This window comes from Lepidochelys olivacea (assembly GCF_965140295.1).
Source record: "Lepidochelys olivacea isolate rLepOli2 genome assembly, chromosome: 13".
NCBI lineage: Eukaryota > Metazoa > Chordata > Testudines > Cheloniidae > Lepidochelys > Lepidochelys olivacea.
The window spans coordinates 23170050-23189594 of NC_140423.1; the positions used below are offsets into that span (position 1 = coordinate 23170050).

General features: G+C 41.9%; 1 protein-coding gene across 8 annotated transcripts in view; it reads left to right on the top strand.

Annotated features, from left to right (window-relative positions):
- Positions 1 to 19545, top strand: part of ARHGAP40 (Rho GTPase activating protein 40) — a 74898-nt gene that overhangs the window by 35646 nt on the left and 19707 nt on the right. For 5 of the 8 annotated variants that reach the window (XM_084645765.1, XM_084645764.1, XM_084645762.1 and 2 more), the window contains exons 2-3: positions 11115 to 11314; positions 16565 to 16785. In XM_084645765.1, coding sequence (XP_084501891.1) covers positions 11115 to 11314; positions 16565 to 16785 — 421 coding nt within the window. The remainder of the gene's footprint in view (positions 1 to 11114; positions 11315 to 16564; positions 16786 to 19545) is intronic. The other 3 variants (XM_084645766.1, XM_084645767.1, XM_084645761.1) reach the window with 1 other exon arrangement.

Below are 19545 nucleotides of genomic sequence, written 5' to 3' on the forward strand. Positions count from 1 at the left end.
GCTCTTGTTTTAAGGTGGCCAGACGTCCTGATAATAGGGGCTTTGTCTTATATAGGGAACTATTTCCCCTACTGTCCTGATTTTTCACACTTGCTGTCTGGTCACCCTCTCTTGTTTGCATATGAAAACATTGTCTGGGTTTGAGGTCCCTCATTTGTGACACAGTTGAGAAGTAGGAAGGCCTGGACTACAAATAGGTTATGGACCTAACAATTGCACCAACCTTGTTATTTGGCAATCAGTCTCTCTAAAGGGGTGAGTTGTATTGTTATGCTGTCAAACCTCAGGGACAACGGGTAGCATGAGTTGAGGACGGCGCTTTAACTGAACTGAACTTGGGGATTATAATGGACAATTAAACCTGTTTTTAAAGACTTTTATGCTTTTGCCAGGACACAGATAGTTTCATCTAAGCATTGGGTAACTGGCAGCCAGATCGATATTGTGAATACAAGTGACCTTTTTGTGCACTGAAAATCCTTTTTTTTTTTTTTTTAAATCAAATTTATAAAAAAAATCTTAAATTATTTTCAAAAACATTTTAAAATATTTCTGATCCAAATGAAACAACCTCATTTCCTGCAGGATTCCCTTCAGCTTCTCAAATGATCTACCTTGGTTGGTTCTCGAGTGGTTCAAGTATAGAGTCAGAGATTCCTGTACCCTGCACCCCACAGAGAATCTCTTACAGCTTTCTAAGTGAAATTCTAGGGCCAGTGTTCTGCAGAAGGTCAGACTGTGGGATCACAGTGGCCTCTTCTGGCCTTAAAATCTATGAATCTACATGTGAATAAACCGGACTGGTTGAAGTGGCCTATTTAAACATGCTGGCCAAGAATCTCTGCTTCACTAAGCTTCCTATCTCAGTGAGAAGGGGGAAGTGTCTGGGATGGATCTGTGCCATACTGAACTCCAGTGTAGGGTAGACCAGCTTAGATGCTGTTCTTAAGATATCTGGCTATGGTCTGGAGGGGCCACAAGACCACTGAATGTTGCCTGTGCATTGTACTCTGGCTGCAGCCTTTCTCTGCTCACTGTACTCTACGCTGGGCATGGCATGGGGGTGGGTATCCTGGGTCTGTAATGGCTCACAGTTTCCCCCACAATGAGGGGAATGCTTAGCTGGCCAGACCTGGCTACTTTTTAGCCCCTTCATGTAGCTCAGGTCACAGAGCAAAGGGATCCGAATCCAAAGGAGAATCTATAATGTTGTGAGCCCCTATCAGCGGATCTGCCCTATGTACAGCTCTGTTTCAGAACTCACTAGTACGCCTCTTCATTAGGATTTGTGCTCATGGCTCCGGGCTGAAACTTGGAAGCAAATTAAAGAGGACTTTAGTTTCCCACTGCATGGGCCTCCTACGTTTCCTTTAATCCTGCGCTCCTGTGCCAGCTGATTGTTCTTAGAGGTTTTTTTTGACCTTGAGAAATAAATTGAAGGTCAACAAGAGACAGGCTTCTTTTGAGACCTTCAGTTGTTTCCTCTAAATTAATAGCCTATACAACTAATGACAATCAACTCCTGCTTTCCCCTTCTCGAGAACTCTTGTTTGTTCCACACTGAATGTTGTTCTTTAAAACCTGTGATTTTGTAGCACTGCACCCTGCTGACTCCTCCCCTCTGAGTTGATACATTTTTGTGTTTAGTTTTTCATTTTAGTTTCAAACTCACTCTTGCCTGTTTTGTTTCTTGGTGCCAGGAGTCCCTATGGGCCTGGCTCATGTCCTTGGAAATACTTCTAAGTTAAGTGATGTCTGTCTTGCATTTTTTGATATCTGGAAGACTTCAGTCTCCTTCCTTTTCCCACCTTGATTAGGTTTGGAACAGTTTTAAATTGGGTCATATTTTTTGGCTTAAACTGGTAGCAAGTGTCCCCTTTGAAGTAGTTCAGCACAACAGGAGGAAACCTTTTTATTAATGCATCTGATGAAAGAGAGACAGTCTGAGCAGTTCTCCGTACAGAAAGAACATTGAGCAGATGATGCAGAAGTCCAAGGACCTAACACCCCATAGAGAGCAGCTCTCTGGATGGAATGATCCTGTGCTGGAACAAAATGAATGCACAGCAACACTGTTTTCTTATCAGATTCAGAAGAGCTTGGGTTATGTGAGTGTTTTACAGTGCACTTTTTGTTTTGTGTTTGTCAACATCTACTGATTAAAAATGAAACTGTGTTTTACTATTCCAGTACCCAAAAAGCACTGCAGGAACAAGGGGCTGTGACAGCTTTGACATCTGATGGTTTACGAGCCACCAGATTTAGGAACAAGTGCTGTTGAACAGAGGGGAATCCTTTCTTTCCAGTGGTGCTGTAGAAAGCATTTCTTTCTGGTCCTTGTAGCCTCTTGAGAGATTGTGCCTTTAAAATTCAAATAATTCCAGATTGCCTCCTGTCCCCCTCCCTAATTTCTTACCATCACAACACTTGGCCCAGGATTGACCTGAGCATGAGATGACATCCCATGCCTAGTTGACTCTTCATAACTCTGCTCCATCTGACTTACTAGGCTTCTTCAGCACAGCACTCAAACATGTGCCTATATAATAATAATGGCACAGTCACTCTTTATAGAGCATGGTGTAAGCGCTGATGAGTTCTTCGATGGCTGCTGAGTCCAATGCATGAGTGATCGTCCCTCCACGGGTAGGGAACACCCACACGCAAGCAATGCTCTGAATCAGAGCAGCAGTTTCTTTCCTCCTCTGACGCCAGACATCAGGAAGCTTGATCCAGTCTGCCTTGCTCCATCTACAAGCTGGCTCTGCCAACCAGCGTGGCATTCTGCACTCCTTTCTCAATCGTCCACAGAGATTCCAAAGGATACTAAGTCATCTGTGCAAGCATCCTCAAATCTGCACAGCGGTCTGCCTCTTCACGAGCTTCAGAGTACAATGTACTCTTCAGGATCCTATAATCCAGCATTTACCCTAAACCATACAAAAAACCTCAACAGCTTTCATATCAGATGCTTGTGTAAAATTCTTCAAATAAGATGGCAAGACAGGGTGACAAACATGGAAGTGTTAAATCGTGCTGGTATGTCATTTGTGGGGACGTTGATTAGTAAGTAAAGGCTCAGGTGGCTTGGACATAGGCACATGATTTGGCATTCATTTGACAAGTCCCATTTAATATTCATGCTTTGCTGAATATGGATGGCTTGCTGAAATGGGCTAAATGCAGTGTCCGTGTTGCATATCTCAGCCTGACTCATTCAGCTTTACCAATGTTGGGGGTCTAATTATCTTGTTTTGTCTGTTTTTCCCATAACAAATATTAGCACTGGTTTTCATGCTGCCCCTTTCATGCCAAATGCCTTCCCTGAACTGATCCTTAAGGCCGTGTCTTTTCCTCTCCATGATGCTTAGCAAAAATTGGCTGTACAGAAGGCTGGAGAATTGTCTCACCTCTTTTCTCCCTTTCATTTGTTTCATGGAGAAGGTTGGATTGACATGGCTTACATCACTATGGAGTAGTTTCTTTAGGAGGGTATGCCAGATCCCCATTGGAATAAAAAACAATGTCCACAAAAGAGTAACTCCAGCTGGTGCTGCTGCTTTGCAGCTAGTTCTTGACTGAACAAAGGCCAGGGGAGAAAACCTTGAATCAAATTTGCTGCGGGGAAAATGTCAGGTGGTTGGCACTGCAGTACAGCTCTGCCCTCCGGCATCTCTTGTGGCTGTGGTGGCTTCCAAACATCATGGCCATCAAGCCTTTGGGCCTAGTCAGTATCGCTTTAATCCTACTTTGAAGAAATACTTCCAGTTATTGAAGCAAAGTGCAGAACATATTTTATTGGTGATATTAACCTCTATCCTGAGATATGTGCTAACCCCAGAGTGGCCAAAGGTGCATTGCAATATCCTCATGCTGTCTTGGTCTGTGTGAGAAGATGCAAATGTCCTTTTGAGAATGGACATCTAAGAGGTATGTATGATGGAATCAAGAAAGCAATAGAACTTTCTGCCAAATAGACTGTCCCACTCAAATCTCTTAATGGAGACATCATTACCGTTAGACACAAACAGTGCTCCACCCAGTGTTGCATCAGTTACAAACTATTTGCATGGAACCATTGTTTTTGAAGTAGTGCTAAGCATGATCCTTAGATTCCAGATTACTGAAGAGTTCGATATAGAACCATCTATAAATGTGCTTGAAAAGGCAATCACCTCCCTAGCATCAGGGAAGGACACGAGAAAAGATGGAATTCCAGCTGAAGTACTGAAACAAGGAGAAGTTGTGCTTGAACATCTGCACAATGCCTTGCTTGCCTGCTGAAGGGAAGGTGGGGTACCACAAGACATGAAGGATGCTAACATCATAATACAGTATGTATTAAAAAAAAAAAGAGAGAGAGATTGGAGTGATTGTAACAATTACAGAGGACTTTCTCTCGTTAGTGTTGCTGGCAAGGCATTCACGTGGGTCATCCTTAACACTGAGTAGTGAGGTGGCAAAGTTTGCAAATGATACAAAATCGCTCGAGAGTTAAGTCCAAATTTGACTGCAAAGAGTTACAAAGGTATCTCACTAAACTGGGTAACTGGGCAAGAAGATGGCAGATGAAATTCAAGGTTAATTAAATGCAAAGTAATGCACATAGGAAAAGCATAATCCTAGCTATACGTACAAAATGATGGGATCTAAATTAGCTGTTACCATTCAAGATAGATCTTGGAGTCATTGTGGATAGTTCTCTGAAAACATCTGCTCATGTGCAGCAGCAGACAAAAAGGCTAACAATGGTAGAAATCATTGGGAAAGGGATAGATGAGAAGACAGAATATTGCTACTATATAAATCCATTTTATGCCCACACCTTGAACACTGCATGCAGTTTTAGTTGTCCCATCTCAAAAAGCCATACATTAGAACTGGAAAAAGTACAGAGAAGGGCAACAAAAATGATTAGGGGTATGCAACAGCTCTCTTGTGAGGAGAGATTAAAAAGGTTGGTAGTTCAGTTTAGAAACTAAGGGAGGGGATATGATAAAATCATAAATGGTGTGGAGAAAGTGAATAGGGAAGCGTTATTTACCCCTTCACGTAACACAAGAACCAGGGGTCACCCAATAAAATTAACAGGCAACAGATTTAAAACAAACATAAGGAAGTACTTCTTCACACAATGCACCATCAACCTGTGGAACTCATTACCAGGGGATGTTGTGAAGGCTAAAAGTACAACTGGTTTTAAAAAAAGAATTAGATAAGTTCAGGGGCGATAAGTCTGTCGATGGCTATTAGCCAAGATACCCAGACCATGGGGTTGGGTCCCTGGCTATCCCTAAACCCTTGGCTGCCAGAAGCTGGAACTATATGATGGGGATGGATCACTGGATAAATAGCCCTGTTCTGTTCATTCCCTCTGAAGCATCTGGCACCAACCACTGTCAGAAGACAGGATACTGTGCTAGATGAACCATTGATCTGATTCAGTATGGCCATTCTTATGTTCTTAATTCTTGCTGAATGTGCATATTCAGAGAATCCGTGCAACTTCTGTGCTGGTAGATCAACTATCAGCATGCTCTTCACACTAAGGCAACTGTAAGAACAATGTGAAGAACAACAACAAACTTCTGTGTATGGCCTTCATAGATCTTACAAAGGCTTTTGTTGTCAGCAGAAAGGGCCTTTTCCAATTCCTAGAGAGAATTGGTTGCCCCTCAGTCCTCCTTAGTTGCATTTGGATTTGATTCTTCCATGGTTTCATGAAGGCTACAATCTAGTATGTTGGTGATCAAACTGGTAGCTTTGAAATCTACAGGTGGTGTCAAAAAGGGATATGTTTTGGCATAGTCCTCTTTGGTATATTCTTCTCTCTGCTGCTTTGTAATGCTTTCTCATCTAGTACCACAGATGTTCATCTCCATACAAGATTGGATGGAAAACGCTTCAATGTTGCATATTTAAGAGCATGATTAAAGAACTACTTTATGCCAATGACGCAGCACTTGTCACACACAGCAAGAGGAGCTCCAGCAGCTTTGCAGTAGCGTGCATTAGTTTGAGGAATTCAGACTAACCATCTGCCTAAAGAAGACAATGTTGTGTGTGGTTTTGCACCAGAAGTTTTAATAGCTACTACCAAGCTCAAAGTTATGCACAAATTTTGCTATGTAGGGTCAGTTATATTGGTTACCTGATCTCTAGATGATGAGTTCTGAGAAGGGCTGCCACCCGCATTCGGTCAACTGACTAAGCACTTGAACATCAAGATATGCGTCTTCCAGATGTTAATTCTGAGCACGCTGCTGTATGGTGACGAGACTCAGAGTGCCTAAGCAGGCATAACAGAAGGCTAAACAGCTTCCACGCCTCCTGTCCTCATTGTATTTTAAATATCAAGTGGGGAACCAAGGTGCCTAATAGAGAGAAGTACTTGAAAAAGCAAAATTCAGAACTGCCAAGTCTAATCACTGGTCTCAAACACAGACATCTCCATTGGCTTGGTTATTGGCACTGAATGGACAATGGATACATTCAAAGGATCTCCAGTATGGAGAATTTGTGGATGCTCCAAGGCTACTGGGCCAACCTAGGCTCAGGTTTAAGGACGTTTGCAAGAGGGACTTGAAAAGTTTCAACATGGACGTTACCAGCTGGGAAGATGCAGCTAGCAGCAGCCTGCATTAGATGGTTGTGTTGCATCAGGAAGCTAAAGGGACCGGAGAGAGAGAGATGGCTGCATGGAGAGGGGTGAAGAGAAAAGAGCAGCAGCCCTCCAATGCTTATAATGAGTCAGCTTTATCTTCTGGCTCTGCACCTTATGCCTACATTATTTCTTGCAATGACTCTCACTTCAGAATTGAACTTTTTAGCTACTTGTGCTGCAAGCATGACATGCAGTAACTGAACTGCTTTGCACTTACACCATTATCTTTCAAGATGGAGGGTTGCCATGTTTTTTTGTTTGTTTACTATGCACTTCACTAACTTGATTTTCTAGCCAATTGCTTTGTTGAGTTAATTTGTAAAAAATCTAAGTGTTAAACTTTTTGTTATGGTTACGGTTCGTCTGAGTGAACTTGGTTATTCCACCTACTCTTTGCTTAAAACATACAATCTCCACCTCCAATCTAAACTGCTGTTACTCGTGTAGGTCACTGAATGTTCCTTCGTCACTGTTGTCACAGGTCAATGAGAGATAATCTTATAAGCGTCTGGAATCTGCAGCTAACTTGATGTATGCTTTCTGCCTCATCAGTCACATTTTTAAAGCAGCTTTAAACTGTCACTTTTGTTTAGAAAATCAAAAGAAAAGATTAATTGTCTTCAGTTTAGAGAAACAATTGGGCTTTAAATCTATTTGCATTACAGTAATGTGAGAGGAAGGGTGGTTCAGTGGTTAGTGTGCCAGCCTAAGACTTGGGTGCAAGTCTGTGCTCCACAGCAGACTTCTTGCCTGACCTTGAGCAAATCATTTAGCCTCCCTGTACCTCAGTTCTCCTTCGGTAAAATGGAAAGGATAGCAACTCCTAACCTCATAGGGTGTTGGGAATAAATACATTAAAGATTGTGAGGCAACCAGATACTACAGGTCATAGAAGTACTTTAAATAGAGTGCCCAGTCAGGGCTGTACAATGCATAATGCTGTACAAATGCATAATGAAAAGATGGCCCCTGCACCAAAAAGCTTGTAGCCTAACTTCACACGTGATGTCAGTGGGAATAGAACCCATGGATGTCTGTGGGCCAAATTCAGTGAGGGAAAACAGTGGTGTCAGTTACACATCAGGTGTAAATAGGTCAGGAAAAAAGGGATGTTCTAAGTTTCTGGGGTTGGGTGGGAATCAGTGTAATTAACCATGTGGGGCTGGTTCTTTATTCAGAATTGTGTGAATAAATGTCTTCTACTGTCCCTCCCAGGGCAAGCAAGGAGATGTGTCCTTGATTCAGTGTCCAGATTCTCTTGTACACCTTATGTTTTTATTTTCTGTAATGGGATCAAATGTAGAATTAAGTCGTGTGGTTTGTGTATACATATTTAAATGTGATTACTTGTGCATATTTACATATCAATATCTGTGGTGTGTATGCAGATATATATTCCTCTGTGTTCCTGACTCCAATTTGATTTCACTTTGAAGAGCTGCGAGCTGTCATTTGTTTCTCTAGAAATACTTCCTTAGTGAAGCCAGTGACCACTGTAGAATGAGAAACAGATCTGATCACCGAGGCAAGTGTTTGATCAAGTGACCATTACTTTTATTTGGAATTGGTGTAGGGGAATACCAAGCAGAACTACTCGATTTGGGTCAATAGGGAAGGATATTTCTTTTTTCATCTCCCCAACTCCTACCGTAATATGCTCGTTTCCTCTTCTTAAGAGCTGGTTATCCGATCCCTTTTGTAAGCATTTCTCTCCTTTCTAGGGGACTTCCCAAACATGCAAACGCTAGTCTCTTACTTTGTGACTGTCAGAGCAATACAACTTTCAACAGCTGGGGAGGGGAAGCAGACACTCATCGGGGGGTGGCTGGGTGACCTAATAGGGCTTTAGTATCTTGAACTTCCCTTTCATGGAATCATATCAGTGCACTGTTTGTTCAGCAGGTCCTAGTTGTTTTGCTTCTCTTACTAATTCCCAGTACTGTGAGTCCCAAATGTTTTAAAAACAGCAATCCATGAACTGGGTCCCCAAAAATCATGATTGGCTTAAGCACAGAGATTTAAAAAAAGTATTGGGGTAAAGACTCTTTGGTTTTTGAGCCTTTAGGTTTTATTTCCTTGACCGTGATTTCTTTTTTAAAATGAAAGTTTAGTTTCTCACATAATCGTGTGACTGCAGGAGCTGTCGCTTCAAGGAAAACACCAACTATTGTGAGACTTGTGATAAAACCACAAGAGTTGGCAACACTGATTTCACCCGTAGAGCTTGTGACAGCCCTCTAAAATGCAGAGTTTGATAATGGCAAAATCTCTGTGACATAACATAGAGGTTCAGTGTTATCATTACTAGTTAGTAGGTTACATAGGGCTAAATCAGTTTATATAGCTTGTGGTAAAATGAGTGGTGTACTCATTTTTTGGTTGTCTCTGTTGCATATATTGCTTGCACTACAAAAGATTTGCATTCTGAGTCTGGAATGATCTAAAATCACTTTCCTTCAAGAAGTTTGGGAATACCTATGGAAATCAGGCAAGCGTCGATCAACTGGTGTAGGGACTGGGGCTGAATCCAGGTTCTGTAACCATCAAGTTGTTAAAGCCATTGTGAAAAATCTACTCTGCTCTTGCTCACTTTGAGTGCTGTGGCAGTGTTAATTCCTAAACGCTCACTTCCTGAGACTATGCCTAGAGCATCTTCTATTGTCAAAATAGATCAAGTATCTTTGCTTAAAGCCTAATAACCTGCTGCTCGGCAGACAACTGGGGAGTAATTCTGGTCTCTGTATTTGGTCTCCTAAGGCTTGTGTGATGGGTTGGATCACAGAAACCCCTTTGGAGCTTCCAGCTGGTATGCTGAGACTAACCCTGAGCCTGTTTCTCCTGGCAGCTTGGGACTTCAGTGCTCTGCCTGGTTTGAGCCAGACCCATTAGTCTGCTGCAAACCCAGACCCAGGTCTGAACCACATCCCCCAACAGCTGCAGGCTTAACTGAAAACAGCTTAAGAAGTGTTCCTGTCTCCAGCACTCAGATGCCCAACCCTCAATGGGGTCAAACCCCAAATTGTTTTACTCATAAATTGTTCGCCCTCTATAACACTGATAGAGAGAGATGCACAGCTGTTTGCCTCCCCCCCATAGGTATTAATAGATACTCTGGGTTAATTAATAAGTAAAAAATGATTTTATTAAATACAAAAAGTAGGATTTCAGTGGTTCCAAGTAATAACAGACAGAACAAAGTGAATTACCAAGCAAAATAAAATAAAACACACAAGCCTATGCCTAATACAGTAAGAAAGTGATTACAGATGAAACCTCACCCTCAGAGATGTTCGTGTAAGCTTCTTTTACAAAGTAGCCTCCTAGTCTGGGTCCAGCAATCACTCACACCCCTGTGGTTACTGTCATTTGTTCCAGTTTCTTTTGGGTGTCCTTTGTGGATGGCGAGGCTTTCTCTTGAGCCAGCTGAGGACAAAATGGAGGGGTCTCCCAGGGGCTTAAATAGACTTTCTCTTGTGGGTGGAGACCCCCTCCTCTCTTCTATGCAAAATCCAGCTCCAAGATGGAGTTTTGGAGTCACATAGGCTAGTTACATGTCCATGCATGACTCAGTTTTTACAGGCAGCAGCCATTGCCCACATGCTATCTTAATGTCTTCAGGAAGACCTTTTATGTAAATTGGAGTCTTCCAAGATCTATTGTCAGTTAAGTGTTTCTTAATTGGGCACTTAATTTGCACATTCCTTTCTCAAGAAGCTAACCAAATGCTTTACTATGGCTACTTAAACTCAAACAAGTACACAGCCAATATTCATAACTTCAAATACAAAAATGACACATGCATACAAATAGAATAAATATATTCAGTAGGTCATAACCTTTGCAAAAACATTACATGGCATATGTAGCATAAAACATATTCCGGTTATGTTAGATTTACATTCATAAGCATATTTCCATAAAGAATTATGGGGTGCAACATCACAGTTTGTCTATGCAGCACTGGCTAAGTGTACCAGAAGGGTGTGATTTGTAGAGCGCTCTAAAGTCCTGTGCTCTGACTGCCCCATGTAGACTCTGCTGGCACGCTCTAAAAGGTACCTAGTTTGCACTAACAGTCCCACATTCAATAGGACTGTAGCTTTCTTTGGGGAGGCCTACAGCTTAGCTGACCGGAGCTAGTATGAGATTTTGTTACTCCTTACTTACACTGATGGGTATTCCATATTAGGTCGTCGGAAAGACAGTCAAAGGAAACGTGCATTGTTACTACTGCCACTCGCGTCATAGTGCATGTAGCTAGACTAATTAATTAATGAGCCTGTTTCCAGCTTTCAGCCTCCTATTATCACTAAACAAAAACAATAGGATGTCGCTCACTTATCTTTATTTGGTTGTTGCAGTCATTAATCATGAAGTGTTGACTTATTCTCACTTGGCATGAAAGTCAAGCCCAGATATCAGTTTATTTATTTCCTTCCTCTCTCCACAGCAGAAGTTGCCCTTGCAAAATGAGCCAGTTTCCTCAGAAGAGTTCTATGGAGCCCCCATTGTCGGAGTGCATGAATTCCAGAGCAGATTATTTGGACAGCTTGTCAATGGACAATTTTTGGCTGGAGGTGGAGAATATCAAACAGAGCACAGAAGCTGAGCAAGAGGAGTGCAACCTTACAGATGTCAAAACCCCAGAGGGTAGGTCACTGGGAATATGGGTAGAGGGAGCAATGGAAAGGAAAATGTATGTCATTGGCAAGGAACCAATCTCACTGGGTAAAGTTTTGAAAAGTACCTTTGTATTTGAGTCATTTTGAACATGGGATGTAGGCTCCTGAGTCATTTAAGTACATAGGTACTTTTTGATAGTTTTACCTATTACCATTTGGGGAGGGGGGATAAAGAGTAGGGGCAGCTATTTGGATGGGGAAAAGAGCAAAAATATTCTGGGGTGCGAAAGGAATTGTGCAGCATGGTCTCATCTAGAATTAAGGGACAAATTTTTAACAGTGCAAGTGATTAACCGTTGGAATAAACTACCAAGGGAAGTGGTGCCTTCAAGACAGGGGGCCTTTATGAAAGATAGATGGGAACTTGAGGGTCACATTAAAAGATCTGACTGGCTGGACGTGGCCGTAGTTTGCCCACCCCTGGACTAGATCTAATAGTCCCTTCTGGGCATCTGACAAAGTGGGTATTCACCCATGAAAGCTTATGCTCCAGTACGTCTGTTAGTCTATAAGGTGCCACAGGACTCTTTGCCACTTTTACAGATCCAGACTAACACGGCTACCCCTCTGATACTTTCTCCTTGCAGTCAGTCTAGCCCACTAGATGGCATTGTAGCATGAGGTCTTCAAAGCTTTGTGTAGCAAAAGAGAGAGCACTGAACGTTTTTTGCCGATAATGAAGTGCAAAGGAAGAGCTTGGATTCCAGACTGCAGTTTAAAGCACTGCTAAAGCAGTATACGCTGCAGGGCATGTGGTTGGAGCTTAGCAAACAACAAATAACAATAACAGAAACAAACTGAGGGCTATGTACAGATGAGGAGCTCCCCAAAATGCTGACACAAATGAAAAATATCCTGATTCTTTCCTGAGAGGAAGTGGTTTATCTCCTCTGGAAAAATTAATCATAGAACTCCCCCACAAACTGTCAGCAAGGCACTTCATGCATGTAAGATGGCCTGGACCCTTCTGGTTATTTGGCTCTCCTGGTACTCCCAAAGCCCCTCATAAGTCCTTCTGTGGCACTGTGTGTGGGAAGGAAGATGGCAGCTTTTCATGCTTCTGAAATTGTATTTAAATCATAACCTGTTCATCGTGCTGCCTCCCCAGTCCTCATAGTTCACGATCTTCAATACTAGTAACTGCCCCTGCTGTCCAGTCACAAGCATGTAGAATTAAATGGGCATTTTTAGGAGCAGTTTTTTTTTTTCCCCCCAGAAAGAGAGAATGTGATAAAAGACATCAAGAAACTTGTGTATTGTAGAAAGCAGTGCTGGGCTGACACTAAACTGAAGTTACAAAGATTGAGATTACTGAATCTCAGAAGTTCTTTGTCTCCTGCCCAGCTTGAAGCTCAGTGACTTTGCCATATGTCTAAGAAAGAGGTCTGTACAAGGGAAAACCCTTTCTTCTTGCAGCTTCTTTGAAACCCATGTGTCAGAAATTTTCTCTTAGCTTTTGGGATTACAACATATTTTAGTCCAATGCAGGATGGGCTAAATCTCTTTAGGTAATTCAGGGTAATATTCCTTTATGACTACTATTTTTGGCTAAATTACATCTCAAAAGGTGTGTTCATGATGGCCAGTGTTCTCTTTAAATTCCCAGATCCATGTGTCTTCCATATGGTGTTCCCCAAGGGTCAGTCCTAGGACCAATCCTAATCAATTTATTCATAAAGGATCTGGAGAAAGGGGTAAACGGTGAGGTGGCAAAGTTTGCAGATGATACTACACTGCTCAAGATAGTTAAGACCAAAGCAGACTGTGAAGAATTTCAAAAAGATCTCACAAAATTAAGTGATTGGGCAACAAAATGGCAAATGAAATTTAATGTGGATAAATGTAAAGTAATGCACATTGGAAAAAATAACCCCAACTATACATATGATATGATGGGAGCTAATTTAGCTACAACTAATCAGGAGAAAGATCTTGGAGTCATCATGGATAGTTCTCTGAAGACGTCCACGCAGTGTGCAGCGGCAGTCAAAAAAGCAAACAGGATGTTAGGAATCATTTAAAAAGGGATAGAGAATAAGACAGAGAATATCTTATTGCCCTCATATAAATCCATGGTACGTCCACATCTTGAATAGTGCATACAGATATGGTCCCCTCATCTCAAAAAAGATATACTGGCGTTAGAAAAGGTTCAGAGAAGGGCAACTGAAATGATTAGGGGTTTGGAACGGGTCCCATATGAGGAGAGATTAAAGAGGCTAGGACTTTCATCTTGGAAAAGAGGAGACTAAGGAGGGATATGATAGAGGTATATAAAATCATGAGTGGTGTGGAGAAAGTGAATAAGGAAAAGTTATTCACTTGTTCCCATAATATAAGAACTAGGGGCCACCAATTGAAATTAATGGGCAGCAGGTTTAAAACAAATAAAAGGAAGTTCTTCTTCACTCAGTGCACAGTCAACCTGTGGAACTCCTTGCGTGAGGAGGTTGTGAAGGCTAGGACTATAACAGGGTTTAAAAGAGAACTAGATAAATTTATAGAGGTTAAGTCCATTAATAGCTATTAGTCAGGATGGATAAGGAATGGTGTCCCTAGCCTCTGTTTGTCAGAGGGTGGAGATGGATGGCAGGAGAGAGATCACTTGATCATTACTTGTTAGGTTCACTGCCTCTGGGGCACCTGGCATTGGCCACCGTTGGTAGATAGAATACTGGGCTGGATGGACCTTTGGTGTGACCCAGGATGGCCATTCTTATGTTCCTCAGTTACATATTTCCCTTCTCTCCCTGGGAATGTTTTCTATCTAGCATCTGTGTAGCTTGGGTCAGCCTTGAAATTATTCTCCAAATTAAATCACCAAGGCCAGATTTTCATGAACCTGTGTACTGGACAGTTCCTCCCAATGGAGTTTCCCAGAGAAATAACCAGTCATACTTGTTTCCTTATATGCCAGCAGTAAATGTAATTTAGCCAAAAGGTTATTAAATGGAAATTATTTAGATGAATTATATCCAAGATACTTTGGATGCATCAGACAGGCCAGTAGGTTTAACAGAAGACCATAAATCAGATACCGAATTAGCTGTGTGTGCCAGTTTTGTTTCCTGTTATGAGTGGAATTGGAAACTTTCAGAGTTGCAAAAATTACACTGACATTTCTCCTCACCACCAAAATTTAATAAACTAAGGCCCTGTTGTGCACACCTTGCTCCCACTGACTTCAAAGGTCAGGATTTTTGTCAGAATAAGGAGTCTAGTGCAAGGCTCTTCAATTAGATTAGATTAAGGCTCCAGTCCTGCAAATACATGAGTAACCTCAAACATCTGAGTTCCCATTGAATTTAGTGGCACTACTCATGTGCACAGGTGTTTATAGGATTGGGGGCTTAACATAGAGCTGGCTGCATTTTTTTTGTCCATTTTTTCCAGCAAAAATGGCTCTCTGACAAAATGGGAACTCACAAATCTTCCTGGCCAAGTTGAACCTCAGAATAGTAAATCTAGACTACAAAGCAAGTGATACTTGTTTCTGTTCTGTTTTCACCAAGTTAGAAAATAAGGGTTAGCGTGGAAAATATCTTGCACTGTGACTCCATAATGAGCTGTCTCCTCTTTTTTCATTATATGGATTCTTTTACTTCAGTATACTTCTTTTTAAGGCTATGTGATGAGATGTTAGCTTTATCCAGTTGTTAGGTGAATTTAACTTCACAAGGCTGGGGTACTTCCTATAAAAACATTTAACAGACATACGGTATAATAGAGTGGACAGTCATGGTCTGCTTGAGCAGCTGTCCCAGAAGAGGAAATATCAGTTTCTGTCAGAGGAAGTGCATGAACAAATATCCCCTCTTTAGTCATTCAATAGTGATTTTTTGGCCATGTTTGTAAATGGATAAGTACAGAATGTCTGTGAACCTCCCTATAGTGAATAAGCGTGGTATGCAGAGACCGGGCTGAGGAAGAGAGGAGGCTGTATGGCAAACAGTGTATTAAGGCTGAAACTACACATGAATATTTTTATCCTCAGAGTTCAAACAGCTGCCTCATTCTCATAGCACTGTCTGAGCTGCACACCGAATGAGTTATGCAGGAAAAATATGCCATGTCCTCAGACTTCATTCATTTGCAGAAGGGGACAGGGTGAAGTTTTTGCAGACAACTTTACATTTGGGATATCTTGACTTCTGAGAGCTTCACTTTGGACCCATAACATGCTTTGACTATAGTAGTGTGTGTATATATATATATTTTAAATGAATATAGTTGTAAATTAAATACATAACTTAACTTAATTTTACCTGTATGTATCGATACTGCAAGGATGTCTGGGCCCACTTGAAATGTAATGGCAAATAAACTGTGGTGGTAAAAAAATAATGTTACTGCACCAAGATAACTGCACATAAGAAGTTAAATAAAAGATGATAAAATTGAATCCAGGCAGAATCTGGATATATCCTGAGGTAAATCTAACTATGTATCTTGCTGTTAAAGGAACAATCTAAATAGTAAGAGCATAAAAGCCACCTAGGGAATATCTGTTGTTGTTGTGTTTTAACAGCTTTTCTCTTGATTGATTGTGCTAGGAAGCTGTCAGTGGATCAGATGGAGTGAACTGGTGCCGACCCCAGTGCACTCACTGAGTGGAGTGCTGCTTTATGACAGGGCAGAATTTTGCCTAGGAAGTTCCTTTGAGGCCAGATTGTGGCGGGCAGCTGTGCAATGGGAGAGCACAAGTTTTGCTCCCCCATCCTCATCCCCACAGTGTTCAGCCATAATCACAGCCAGTGCACTGTCAGAGCGTAAAGATTAGCCTTCAATAGGGAACGATGTGGCATTAGCCTCCCCCCACCCCCGAAGCAGACTTGTTGGTAGCAGGGCCCTACCTTTTCTCCCCATAGCTCAGTGGAGCTGTCCAGCTGCAGAGGGGAGTTTAGGCTGCAGCTTTTGCAATGGGCATGTCCCTCCACACCCCCCAACCCTAATTGATAAGCCCAGTCTCTCCTTGTGCCCACTGGGGTGATGTCACTTGGATCCATCCCCAACCCAGGGCCGTGGCTCAAAGCCCTCTAGATTTCATAAATTGGCAGCTCAGGAGAAACAATCCTTGAGGGACCCAAATGAAATGAGCTGTTGGGATTTTTGGCATGTCTGACTGTCTTTCTAGCCCTGCTTTGTCCAGACTGTATCTGTTAGTTCATAGTGTTACCCTGCTCTCTCACTGCCTTTCTCCTCATCCCTTGCCTCTCAGAGGGAGAAGCCGAAGCTGAGTGGCTACAGGATGCAGGCCTCTCTGACCTAATTGGGGACAACACCTCAGACAATGACAATGTAGTGCTGCTCTCCACCTTGACCAAGACCCAGGCTGCAGCCGTGCAGCGAAGGCTGGATACTTACTCACGGTCACGGCGGAAGAAGAACAAACCGCCCGTGCGTGACGTCAGAGACATTTTTGGTGTGGCCAGCTCCGAGGTATGTTGCTTTACTGACTTCCAGAATGTTTCCATGTGTCCTAGCAGCCGCTTTGGCTTTCTGGCTCTGTGGGGTTATATGACTGAAGCAGCATTTCACCTTTGAGCCTAAGCGGAAATATAACTTGCAGAGTTTGCACCTCAGGGTTACAGTTATAATGTAAAATATTCGCAAAAAGAAAAGGAGTACTTGTGGCACCTTAGAGACTAACCAATTTATTTGAGCATGAGCTTTCGTGAGCTACAGCTCACTTCATCGGATGCATACCGTGGAAACTGCAGCAGACTTTGCATCCGATGAAGTGAGCTGTAGCTCACGAAAGCTCATGCTCAAATAAATTGGTTAGTCTCTAAGGTGCCACAAGTACTCCTTTTCTTTTTGCGAATACAGACTAACATGGCTGTTACTCTGAAACCTGTCTTCTGCCAATGTGCCTTAACGCTGCCTGCATTGAGGGGCTGTTTCTGTGTCCATAGCTTTCCTGCAGACCGTCAACAAGCACCTTAGTTAACGTCCTTAGTGGTGGGGATCTCTGTTATGTTTAATACTCCAGTACATAGTCGACAAGTAGGAGCCTCTTTCCAGAGCTTGCAACACCAGTGACTCCTTGTTGTTAACTGTGTTGGTCAGATCTGAATTCATGAAATGTTTTTGTGTCATACATGGAACATTAGTATTTTACTTGTATTCCAAAAGCACTTAGAGGCCGCAGCTGAGATCATGGCACCCACTATGCATGTACGCAGTCCTCGGAGAGCTCAGACCACATGGACACAAAGGGTAGGGAGAAGAGGTATTAATTTATAATTTGCTATGGAGTTTGGGGCCAGTGTCCTAGTCAGGAGTGAGAGAATGGATCATAATACAGGCCCCATTTAACATGTTCCTGAACTTAGTCCCATGAAAGTGGGACATTTGGATTAATTGCTCCTCTTCCAATTAATTTGCCTTCAGAGACTTGCTAGTATCAGTCGGTTTTTAAAAAGCATTAGGCAGGATAGCACAGTCCTTAAACCTACCTCATTACGAGCCCTAGAAAGTGGACTTGCTAGAGAATTAACCCAGGGAGCTTACCCAAAAGAAGTTGCCCAATTCCTTCCTTTCCACCTGATGCCTTTTAAAAATTTGGAATACTCATTTATACAAGCTGAGCCTAGCCTGGTGTCATCCTTATAACTCAGACCTTTTGCAGGAATGAGCTGTTCCTTCATACTTCTCCAGATGACCTTTCTGATAGGTTTCAGTTGAACACACTAGTAGTATAAATGTTTGTTTAAATACATGCTGGAAAAATAAACTAGTGTCTCCTTAATATAAGGCTGAAAACCAGTGGCAGATGTTAGCTGTAGATTTCTCACTGTTCTTAGGTTGAGATAATTCTAGCACGCTTAATTGCACGGAGATAGGGTTATGAATAATCCTGTATAAATGCAGAATGTTCTTGTTCATGCACAAGTGGGTGACAGCACACATGTAGTCATTTTGCATGTGCAGCTAGGGTGACCAGATAGCAAGTGTGGAAAAATTGGGACACCTTTTCAGGGGGTGGGAGGGTAAAGGTGCATATTTAAGATAAAGCCCCTAGGATCAGGTTGTCTGGTTATCCTCTGTGGAGCTACAGTAACTGTTTGTGCTCTGGGGTCCAATCTAGTTGCTTTTCTGAAAATTTAATGCTGAATGTTTTAGTTATGACTTATCAGCAACAAATGTAATGTGATCCCATTGGCTCTTGTGAAATTCCATTTTCCATGTCTCCTAAAGCATTTGCTGAGCTTATAAATATCAGTCTCCTGTGTGCATTTGATACATTGCTAATATTTGCGTTTGATAATCCATGCAACTGAGATCAAGCTTCACGCTTTAAAATATTTGGTATAATGTGTGCACATTCAAAGATACTAAACCTGCTTATTTAAATAGCTTTTAACTTGATAAGAAAACAGAATGTTCCATCTCATTTCTAGCTGTAAGCAAGATTCATAGACATCATTCTACAGGCTCTGGTTAGAGCCACTGGAATTATTCATGTTTTCTCTGTATCAATATTGTTGGACTTCAAAGCTTTGCTGTCATGTGTTTAAGATCCCCAAACATTAGCAAAATGTACTGGACAGGGTGAGCAAAGCTAAAAACTGCAAATAAGTATATTTTAAAGCTAGCTCTTTGAAAACTTGTTCCTCCTTTACTGACTTGCCAAGACCTGAATTCCATATTCCTGGGTTTTCTTCCCCTTATTGCAAGAGAAGATGAAATCATAAGCACTTAAAATAAAAAGGGAAATTAATCTGTTCTCTCTTCTGAGTTTTGCGATACTCTCCTCCATTGCAGGGGAAATACCAAATCCTTAATTTGGGTCATTAAAGAGCAATCAGTGTCTTTATTTGTAATATTTAATTCTTTGTATTTTAATGCCATGGGATCCTAAACAACTTGTATAATGTGTTGATTAGTACCCTTTTACAGACCCTGATCCAGAGTCCCATTGATTTCAATAAGCTTTGGAGCAGGCCCGTTTTTTTCACAGAACATCTTGAACGTTGGGCCAACTTCTGCCTTCCAATGCAAGTGTGGGTTTCCTGCTGAAGATTGTGGGAGCCCTGTACAAACAAATATACTTAGCATGTCTTGTCTTCCTGGTGCTTCCACAAACATGAGCTCTCACAATACCCCTTTGTATGGTGGTTGAATATTATCCCCACTTTACAGATGAGAAAACTGAGGCATATAGAGGTAATCTGATTTTTCCAACAGGCGCACAGG